We start from the raw sequence: 11,471 nt of genomic DNA, 5'->3' as shown, positions 1-11,471 counted from the left end.
CGTCAGCAGCTGAAGCCAACGAGGTGTTGCGGAACTTAGATGCCCTAGTGACTTGCAAAGGCGCAGGCACGTTGGAAGACTTCTCTTATCAGTAGCAGGACAGAAGACATTTTGACAGAAGACTTCTCTTCTGTCAAAATTGACACAGCCAAATTCAGGATGAGTGGCAGAACAATCAGGTCAGGACGCTGCAATGGACTGTCAGGTAAGGTTCTCTGCCATTGTGAACACTGCTTGTAGTTCGTGGTATCCGGCGTAAGTGCGCAGTGCACGACCCTGTGCTCCATCACATGTTCCTTCTGATTGTCTGCGTCCAGGAAATACTGGCAAGCCGTGCGTGGCCTGCAAATACACGAGGGCGATGCTTCAGCAGCGGGTACGCCGACTGAGGACCCAGAGGAAGGGAACCAGCCTCCAAGAACGGCTCCGTGCCAAGCGGCGTGCTCAGAAGAGGTCAAAGAAGTTGCTTCGCCTCAGGACGGCCTTCGAGATGATGCGAAAAAAGAATGGAGGGACGAAAAATGCTGTTCTGGAGGAAAAGGCTAGTTCTTTTTCCTGACACAGATCGTAAAGTCTACAACTGCTCATAACCATTGTTCCGCGGTGTAGCCCACTTTCAATGCCCGAGTTCAATGGGCACGTGGGAGATGCCGTGAAAAATGAGCATATTGAAATGATGTGAAATCAAATGAAATGTGCATATCTCTAAGTCGAAAGAATATATTCCTAACTTCGTTATTAACAGATAAAAACGCTGAGCCGCAAACAGCAGGAGAACGTACGACATTGTTTCGTTGCCGCGAAGCGGAAGCCCCTTCATGGATACAAATACAGCCCAGGATGGATCCTCGAGTGCATCGTGCTCTACATGAAAGGACCCCGCCTCTACAGACATCTCCGACGTAACAAAATCCTGGTCCTGCCAAGTCGGTCCTGCATAAAGAGCTACATAAGGGTATATCAATTTAATTATACGCTCGCCAACGGACGATGAAAGGCATTACTGAGCATTAAGGAAATTGAACATGTTTACCTTATTATTATGGAAGTCTGAGCGTGGCGTGCTAATGCTTTTTCGTCCAAAATGGTCATGAACCATACGAAGTGTTCCATAGAGCTTGCGAAATACAAATGGAATGCAAATTATAATTTTTGTCAATTATCAATTTGACAGTTCGGGTGATATTGACAATTAGAATTGTAATCTTTGCACTAAAGTGGATATATCGATGCATGCCTTTATTCAGAACTTCAAAGGCAGCTTCGGGTTCAACGCCAACATATTCTCAGCTGTTAAAGCCAAGACGGCATCCATGGATGCGTACCGGTTGCACGGTGGGTTGGTGCTGGACGAGATGAAGCTGTCGGAGCATCTCTCCTTCACCGGGACATGCGAAGTTCAGGGTTTCGTGGACCTTGGATCGTTCATGCCGGAAGATGCTCGGCGTACCCCAGCGGACCACGGCCTGGTTATAATGTTTCAGCCGTTCGTAGGTGCATGGACGCAGATTATAGGTACAGGTTTGCCCGTTCTATCTCATACGACCGTGGTCAGGCACTCTTTTGCTTTTTTTCCCATTGGAGGTGTCTTCGCCTCACGGGGAAACGTGAAAGCGCACGTGCTGACAAAGATCCTCGTGGAAGCCAGCATCTTGTGTGAACAGGCTGGTCTGTTCGTCGATTACCTATGCTGTGATGGCGCCTCATGGAACCGCTCCATGTGGCACATGCTTGGTATTAGGGCCACTAACAGCAAGGACGTGAACTGCAAGATACCTCACTCCGTCGATTCCTGGAGATTCCTGTACTTCCTGTCCGATTTTCCACACCTGGTGAAGTGCGTACGAAATTCGTTCCAAAAAGCTGGCTTCGACACTCACATGGGGAGGGTACGTACGTTTTGGTCTTTGTTTCATAACAATCAAAACAGCAGAGTTCTTTCCAAGAATACCTATAGTCACTGTCATTTAGTATGTGCACTGTTACAGGTACTTTGGGAGCATATAAAAGCAGCCTGGAAGTCCGACTCGAGAAACTCTGCACTAAGAGCGATGCTGAGAATCACCGTACACCCACATTTATCCTGGTCCATTTGACAAAACGCGCGTGACTCTAGCCTTCCAGATCTTCAGCGACGATGTGCTTCGCGGATGTGATGTGATGTGATGTGAATAAAGAAAAAAATGGGGATGTGAGTTTCGACGAAGTCAAACTGGCTACCCCAGTACACTTAATACAGAAAGTTCAATCCGATGATGAGATGATGAAAACACAAAAGGATGATGTCCTTTAGGATGCTCCGCGGATTTCAAATCTACTCCGACGATATCAAGGCGCAGTACGGTGACTATGGAGCGACGGAGGAGTTCATCAGGCTAAAGCAGTCTCTGATATCTGCCATGACCTCACGATTTCCTCCAGAAGCGATGAGGTAACACACGCGCCTTCGCTTTTCTTCTGAGAAGCTGACGCACCGACATAGCACAGATGATGCTTTAATGTTAGCGACAGAGCGTAGCAAACGGGCCAATCGGGGAAGGCAGTTGCGGTTATCATGACCTGGGGTAGCGACATTTGTTACAAATGTGGGAATTACATTTGCAAAAGGAAGTCGCGCGTAGATAATTGACCGTTTTCCTGTGTTACGCATTAATAGCATCCAATTTCCTCAGACCAGACTCGAAACAGAGCAAGTGCCTGGATGAAGTGCTAGAGTACCTGGACGAATGGGAGGCGCACGCCGGTCAGGGAGGATTCCTGAGTCGCAGTACCGCTGAAGGACTACGAGTGAGCATCACAAGTGTCAAGGGACTGCTGTGGTACCTAACGACAGATATAGGATACGCCTACGTCATGACGTCCCGTACGAGCCAGGACTGCATCGAGCAACTGTTCGGCATTGTCAGACAGTCGTTCGGATGTAACGAACACCCGTCCGCTGGACAGTTCTTAACGGTGATAAACTGTCTGAGCTTTTACAATCTGGCAAGGGCACCAAGCGATGGGGACGTCGGCGACGGTCTCGTGTCCGCTCTACTACACCCTGAAGCGGCAAATCTGTCTTGGGCCCGCATGCGACAAACCATAGACCAGCTTCTTCACTCCGGCAACGGGAACAGTGCAGCGGAAGCTGCAATGGACCACTTATCATATGTGGCTGAACAGAGTGATTCCCAGCTCGTATACTATATCGCGGGTTACGCCGCACGGAAGTGCATTTTAAAGCCGCCATGTGAAGATTGCCGGGCGCTGTGCTTTGGAGGTGCTGAGAAGGCAACAGGTGACGTCCCAGTTGACACTACTGCAGCGTTCGACAAGGGCGGGTTGCTCTATCCCACTAGCTCCTTTTACGACTTGATACTGACCCTTGAAAATAATGTATCGAAATGTTTCAGTACCGGCGATCTCCACTCGGAATTAATCCTTGACGTAATAGCCTCTGTTAGTAAGCGTGAGTTGCCTCTTGTGGGATGCGACGCACATAGCATTGCAATCACACGAAGCGTGCTCAAATTCTACTGCTTAGCAAGGCTTCACTTTTATATCCTCAAGAGCCTAAACCGTGACAAATCTGACTGTCAAAACCGCCGCCAACTAAAAAAATTGTCGAAAGCGTAGGTCGGTTTGCTCTTTCGTTTTCACCGTTCGAAGGCCAACGTGCAAGACTACCCGTGGCGCCCGTGCTTTCCTATTTCAAATTTATATAGTTCCCTGCTCCCTGTGCTCGAAAATAAGTATGCTCAGCACTTGGCTGGTTCATGGGGGAATTTCATTATTGTGAAGAACGACGATATAGTTTCATGTGTCTGTCGCACGACAGCTGTGTGGACAGTTTGTCGGACATTTATTGTCATTAGAGTGAGATCAGTAGACAGCAGAATGGTTCCTGTTGTGGTTTCGCAGTGCACTAAAGGCCACAACAGATTTTGTTCGTCAGTTTGTGATACTATACGAGCGACTCGAAAGTATCGTCGATTCGCCTATCTTCGCCTCCTGAGAATCTTTGTCACAGTTTTGCGGCGTTTCGTATGAAACCTGTCCGTCGTGCCGTAAGTCATAAGTCGCAAGACATGCCACTGTCGTCATATTGTGCTGTGTTAATGCTTGATAGAATAGATTGCTCTATAGAGTTTCTTGTTTCGTCGGGCTGCCTCAGTTCAAAAGCAAACAAATAAAAAAGCAGTGAATGCCAGCCGCGGTGATACCTGCAACAAAACAACTGATGACGAGTGACTCGTGTCCTTGTTTGTCTGTATCGCATCCCAAGCACTGACATTCGCACGCCAGCGCTCTTGGGCAAACTGTAGTGAAACATCACGTGACTTAGGAAAATCCGCCAGAGCGCGGCCCTATCGCGGACTTCAGCGTCCCTGGAGCATGCTTCATTTTTGGGTACCTGAAAAACTTGCCGATTGGCACACCCGTATTTCTAGCCCACCATAGCGGAACAGAAACACTACTCAGCGGAAGCTGGCGCACTCACGTGACCGGAACCTAACCAGATTTCGCAACCGCTCCGACGGAGTTGCTGAGAGCACTCTAGAGCGCTCGGAGTCGGAGGAAAGAGCTTCAAATGAACCAGTGGAATGGAGTGAGAGTGCTCTCTTTCGACCAGTCGAAGATGAAACGTCGCTCCAGAGCGCTCGAGCGCGATCGGAAGCAACCAGTCGAAGACACAATTAGAGCGACCAGACGTCCCTGTTTATGCGGGACTGGTCCCGATTTTACGGCCGCTGTCCCGCTATCCCAGTAGCCTGCTTATGGGACGGCGTATTGGCCCTCTTTTGGCTGTCACGAACCGGGTGAACATGATGGAAAACACAAAACAGAAAGGACGTAGACCTGGCTCGGGTACGGACAGAGCTTGCATGATTTTGCAAATTACAGATGAGTAAGTAACATACAAAATAATACGCATTAATGTAACAATCAGACAGCATCTCCATTGACTTACATACGACTACTGCACAAACGAGCGCATAAAGAAATCATCATCAGCAGGGACTTCAAATTCCAACCATGTCGCAGGCAGATTTGACGTTACAGTAAATCCTGGAGTGCTGCACGGAAACGAAATGACCGCAATAACCGATAATACCCCGACGAGACTCAAAACAGGAGCAGAATCGTCATTGTGGACGGTTCATACACAATTGTTAACTCCGTTTGACGTACCCAGAAAATAAGTAACTTGCCTTCCAAAATGAGCTATTGAAACAATGGAAAACGAGTGCAAGACGAATATGTACCTTTTTTGTTTATTCACATCACATCACATCACATCACGAATATGTACTCGTTCACGGGCGAATGTGTGTGAGTTCAGAATTACTGAAATTATATGTTATTTAAATACTGTATTGTCGCCCTTTCTTATGGTTCTAACCTACAAAAGGAACTAGATAAAGCTGAGTGGGAGGAGGAAGTAGACTAGACTGGGTTCACTGTAGATTGGACGGTTTCGTGCATTAATATGACACGTGAAATACGAAAACACAATGGCTCTTGTACATATCTCTTCCTTTCCAAATTCGCGAGGACGGATGCTGGAGGGACTTCTCCGAGGTTATGAGCGTTTTAGTTTACCAACGTGGTCATTCGTAGATGCGCTAAGTAGTAGACATCACATGGGGGAATATATGTTTATTATGAAAATAAAAAGGCGGGAAAGGTTAGCCTGCGCTTCTTCAGTTTGCTATTCCAGGCAAAAAAGAAAAAAGAACAGAAAAAGAAAAATGAAGAACGAAAGAACAGAAAAAGAAACACGCAATTGGAGTTCACAGTCCACCCAGAAGGAACCGAAGAAGTGCCTATGCTGCTCACATAACATGGCTGTGACCGCAACGTACGCTTAATGAACTCGTTGAATCTGGCGACACCCCAATCATAGTAGTATCTGTTATGCTTGTGAGATTCCTAAGCGAAAAGAATTGCTAGTACTCGAATGTGCTGACAGACATGGACAGCACTACGCCCGGCAAGGCGCGAAAAAACAGTGCTTGAAAATGTAGTTTCGTTGTGTGTTTGAGACCACTGATCTCGAGTGTTAGGTGAGCCTCTTTGAAAAAACATTATGTATTCGAGCCCGGAAGGCACTCATTCCACGCTCACTTACGTTGCTGGGACTGTTACTTGTGCTGCTGTGCATCGCAGGCAACGTAATCATAAAGAAAACGTAAAAATGTTTTGCATTGTTATTCAGAGGTGACAAAAAAGTCAGTCCGCGTCGTTTTCGCGTTTCGTCATTATGTATAAAAAATCTATGAGTTTGATCATTTGTTGCAGCATTTGGCAGCAGCCTGTCATCCCCTCACCGCACCTTGGTGCCTCACAAATATGGTCAATTTAAAGTAGCACAGAAGTCATTTTTAACACCCTGTTTTCTTCCCATAAAACTGTTAAGTAGGCCAGTAAGATGTACCACGCGAAGTAATTTACACCACAGAGTCATAATTATCGCAGAAACTGAATTTAAAATACGCCGCAAAAAGCGACCGCGCGCAACGGCGGTGAAGAGCAGTACCAGCCTGTGATCTGCCTGGAACCTCGCGCTGACGCTATAAGGAGAACGCTCGCTGATTGGCCTAGAGAAATGTTGTCTGCTACTCCGCTGTCATCTGCTACTCGGCTGTTCGGGGTTCTGATAAAGCCTTTCTCCTTGCTCGGTAAAGCTTCGGCCGCTCCTGCTATCTCCAGTTCTCCGGGAGAACTGGCAAAACAGGTTTACTGCGGCAAAGGGACAAGGCGCTGGCCCCCCACTGACCAGCGAACCAGAACGAGTTCTCCTTATATCGTCATCGGTGACGTGGCATCATACCTTCACATCCTCCTTATACCTGGAGTGCCGAGTTAAGAGTGAACGCGCGGAGCTATGTTTACGTGAGTTTTTTTCTGGGAAACAAATTGCACACATCAAAACCTCTCGCTCTATTCGGTATAATGACACACACACTTTCATGAGATGTCTTAATCTGAAATTTTTTGGATGGCCCTCTGTACTCCTTTAATACCTGCTGAACGCTCCAAGCTTTATTTTTTTCTTCCTAATCTATATCTATCTATCTATTCGCTTCTGCTTTTCCATGGAGTGACTTTTCCGACATTTCCGAGTCCTACCAGTTGTCCGATACTGGGTGTGTTGACGTTTTCGCATTTGCAGCTAGGGTTCAATTGGGGGAACGGTTTGCCCAGCAATTATTCAACTACCTCAGCAGGGTATGTGTTTTCAACATTCAGTTCTGATATAGCTCACATTATTCGTTAACTTTATGGATACATTAAGTAACTACCAAAGGAAAGCTTTTGTTTATAATACCAATCTATCAACATTCTTTACCCTGTACTTTTATAAGTACTAACATGCATCCTTCTCATCACATTCAGGGTAAGTTCCTGGGTGGTAACTGGCCTGTATTTGGCAAGAATGCTCATGCAGAATGAATGAATTACCAGTGAATGCCGCTACTCTTGCGATACACTGAATGTGCTGATTTTATTCTTGAATGTGTCACGGATGGTAGTTTGGAGAGATATTCATCATTCCCTTGGTACAGGTTGGGACAAAAGTTTACGAAACACGCGAGCGGCGTACTTTTTCTTCGGTGCGACACTGGGACACAGTGGGACACAGTTCACTGCTTTGGAGGGGTGGAAGGGTGCGCTGTTAGTGACACACAGCGGTAGCTGCCACTTCCCAGACACACCCAAACCCCCAAGCGATACTGTTACCACCACTGTGTGTCACTAACAGCGCACGCTCCCACCCCTCCGAAGCAGTGAACTCACCCAGTTCCGCCGGCAGCTAGGGTGTCGCACCGAAGAAAACGTACACTGTTCGCATGTTCCATAAACTTTTATCCCAACCTGTACGTTTACGACACGCAACAATTTATTTGTTCTCAAGGGACTCATCATGCCACCAACAGAACAGCATCATTAGTGGTGTCCATGCTTCAGTAAATGTGTGTAAGCACATAACTTTTTAGTTGTTCAAAACATCTAAAACTCAGAATGGTTGCCTGTGCGGTTCTTGCTTGAATGGCGTTTTAAGTAGTTGTCCTCATTTTGATGCAGATTTCCCTAATACATTCATTGGGCCTACTGCTCTTAGCCATTAGCTATTCCTCGAACATACTTCAGGCTACAGGATCATGGTGCGAGAAGGTGTAGAGCGTGTTGGTTGGTACATTGAAACATGATGAGGCAACGCGACGGACTGTCCGTGTGTGTCCTCTCTCCATGTTTCTGTCATGTTGCCTCATCGTGTTTGAAAGGATCATGGTGTACTGATGGATTGCGGTCAATACGTATTTTGCAATATATTTGCAAGTATAATGTATCGCGGTGGGTATAATACAGTGACAGTAAGCATTTCATCATCTCTTGCAGAGGCTTCCCTGCAGTTGGCTTTGGCTTCCTTCAAGATAGTGATGGGAAGTACTTGAAGTACGAAGTACTGAAGTAGTACTTGAAGTACCAGTTGCTGAAGTAGTACCTTATGTACATTTCTGAGTACTTGTACTTTACTTTAAGAGCATTTAAAATCGTGTACTTTGTACCGTACTTAAAGTACTTTTCCCCAGTACTTTCCCACCAAGTACTCAAGTACCCAAACTTGGACTCCAGACAAAAATGCATAAAAATGCACCCGACTAAAAGTGCTAAAATGACAACAAGAAAACGAAAACACACAGATTGCACCATCTGCGTCTTTTCCTATTCTTGCCACCATTTTAGCGCTTTTAGTGGGATGCAGCACCAACAGTCCCATCACTCTCACATCTTGCCAAAAACAATTTTTTTTTTGCTTTTAAAACCACATTTGTTGAAAAAGTACCAATGCTTCATTGTTTATGTTAAACGAATGGAATGCAAAGAATCACACACATTATGACACTGCAGCCGGCAGCACGATGACTTGGTCAGTTGTCATTTTAGTTCTCCCAATGCATGGATCTAGTGATTTTGTTTCCTTCATTGGCAATTAGTAATCATTCTATATCACAATGTGTCATTGGATTACATGATGAAGTAAGGTGACAGTCTGAAACACACAGATGCTTTCACTTTTCATTTTTACATTTTTAATTGGTCACATGGGCTATGTTGCTTCAGATCACAATCGTGTAAAAATGAAGGCTTACATTGCGCTTCATCCTTTTTTATTTCCTTCATATTCTCTTTCTAATCATGAGCTATTTCAAAAAGCAGCAAGGAATGCCCAGAAATGTATGATTTCTCCTGACTTGTGTGCTTGCTTTTCCCCCTAAAATTTTCTACCTGCTATACTTAAAGATTAGTACCGGAACACCACACTACGCTCCAAGCAGCACAACAGCTTCGCTAAATAATGGGACATATTGGGCCAATATGTTGTGCTGCTTGGGACTGGTGATCTTGGATCAGTCAGGGTATTTACCATTTTGCATAACCACTGTTGATCAGCAAAGACATTATGGCTTTTAGTGTAAAATTTATTGTGAGTGTTATGATATGACAGGTGGAATAATTATTGCTCACTTTGATTCTGTCCTTCCAATTTCGAATAATAGAATCGTACTGGTAGCTTTAAGAAAACGATTATGTTATGTCAGCTAGTATAATTATCGCTTTTCTGTTAATTTTCATTCTGTTAATACATTTTGCTGTGAATGTTGTGATTAATGGTATGATCAATTATAATACATGATTATGTTAATGTTATGTTAATAGGTTTTCATAACTAGAATGTTGGTTGTGCCTGGATTCAAGTAGAATACTTATTGCTCGCTATGACCGTGCACCTGTGAAACACTGTGAACTGTGAACAAATTGGAAAATGTGTAGTGTGTGTAAGAAATGTTCGTGATAGTATATGTAGAATAATTATTGCTTGCATTGGTTCTGTTCCTCTGATTTTGATTGGAAATTTGTACATCATACAGAATGGTTATTACCCACTTTGGTTCCTTTCCCTCTTCTCTTTCCTTTTCCTTTTTTCCAATAAATTCCCCCAACACTTTGCTTCTCTTCCTATGATTTTGACTGAAAATTTGTGCATCAGATTGATGAATTATTGCTCACTATGATTAGTATTAGCAGTGACTTGTTCCAACATATTGTTACACCTATCTGAGTTGGTTGAAAAAGTTCACATGTCAGCTTGTGGGGTCAGCAGTCCGGCAGCGGGAGAATGACAATAACTGATATTACAACTGGCAACAATAAAAAAATATTTTTAGTGAACATCTGTGTGATCTTTGCATGGAGGAAGTGCTCATCGCGGGGCTGCGGGTGCGTCTAAAGGCTTCGCGAATTCCAACTCATGCAGATGCCAAGCCGCGTTTTTCTACCTTACTCATCAAGATGCCAGTGAATATGCCTTTCAATGAAATATGTTTTGTGTACTTCTGTGTATGTGCGTTCTTTGCATAGGGGAGAGGCTGGCGCAGGCAAGCGTCGCTGGAGGTAATCTAGACCGCGCTGAACACATGTGAAGTCTCTAACTCCACAGGGTTGAGCCTCGACACTCTTCTATACTACTGTTGCATTTGTTTATATGTTGTCAATGTTTTATTCTTTTCGATGATCTCCTGGTTCGCCCTTATTTTCAGGACGGGAACAGATAGTCAGCATATCGTCTGGCTGACCACTCCAACCTCATAATAAGCAAGCAAGCATGGTATTTCAGGCGGAGGTCAGAATACACTACAGTAAGGTCATCAGAGTACTTATTTTTTCTCACTGTGGTATACACTTCATTGCCTTCGCTTCACTGTCGCTGTCACTTAACTTCATTCTTCACCCTCGTAGACAAATTGACATACGTTTGTGAAGACGTGTCACCACGGGTCAACATATTCGGTATCGCCGCCTGGCATTGTCTGGCAACAGCAGCTACTCTGTCAGCCTCTTCATTTCCGCTTAGTCCACAGTGACCTGGGCTCCACTGAAAAGTGATGGAGTGACCTCCGTCGCAGAGACGCTGACCGTCGCTGAGGATGTCCGTGACAATTGGAGCCAATGTACCTCTACACCCATGCTCTCTATATGCACTGCAGGGCTGCCCTGGAGTCCGTGTATACAACCCACATTCGCCGAGCTTCATGCAGAGCATACCCCAGGAACGACAAGATGCCGTAGCTCTACGGACGTAGAGGAAGTGCAATGCGCCAAGCGATACCCGTGAGACACCTGGACCGATGGAATAACGAAGGCGGCCGATTAACTTACATGTGTTGAGGACCCGTCGGTGTAGACGGCGGTGTGCTCAGCGTAGATGCTTAACATCATGTCCAATGACATCTGGCGAAGGACTGACGGTGTCACTTTATTTTTTTAACGTTGAGTCCCGGAATGCCGGGGGAGATTGAGAGCAGCGGCAGAGTCCGCAGGGGAGACGAAGGCATTGTTGGCTTTACTACAAACGAGGGAAATTTAAGCTTTGCTTCAGCAATGATTTTGTAGTGGTTGCTCTGCTTGCGCCAATACAG

The 11,471-nt window shown here is 45.5% G+C and overlaps 1 protein-coding gene across 1 annotated transcript; it reads left to right on the top strand.

The window, feature by feature from the left end:
* The first annotated feature begins 619 nt into the window (after positions 1-619).
* LOC135384741 (uncharacterized) lies at positions 620-2,171 on the top strand. Its single transcript, XM_064613930.1, has 5 exons — positions 620-640; positions 746-955; positions 1,248-1,515; positions 1,585-1,889; positions 1,989-2,171. Exons 1-5 carry the CDS (start codon positions 620-622, stop codon positions 2,094-2,096), a joined length of 912 nt encoding a protein of 303 aa, XP_064470000.1. The 3' UTR covers positions 2,097-2,171.
* Positions 2,172-11,471: the final 9,300 nt, after the last annotated feature.

The sequence above is a fragment of the Ornithodoros turicata genome, chromosome 2, assembly GCF_037126465.1.
Source record: "Ornithodoros turicata isolate Travis chromosome 2, ASM3712646v1, whole genome shotgun sequence".
Classification (NCBI taxonomy): Eukaryota; Metazoa; Arthropoda; class Arachnida; order Ixodida; family Argasidae; genus Ornithodoros; species Ornithodoros turicata.
This window is presented reverse-complemented; position numbering and strand designations above follow the sequence as displayed.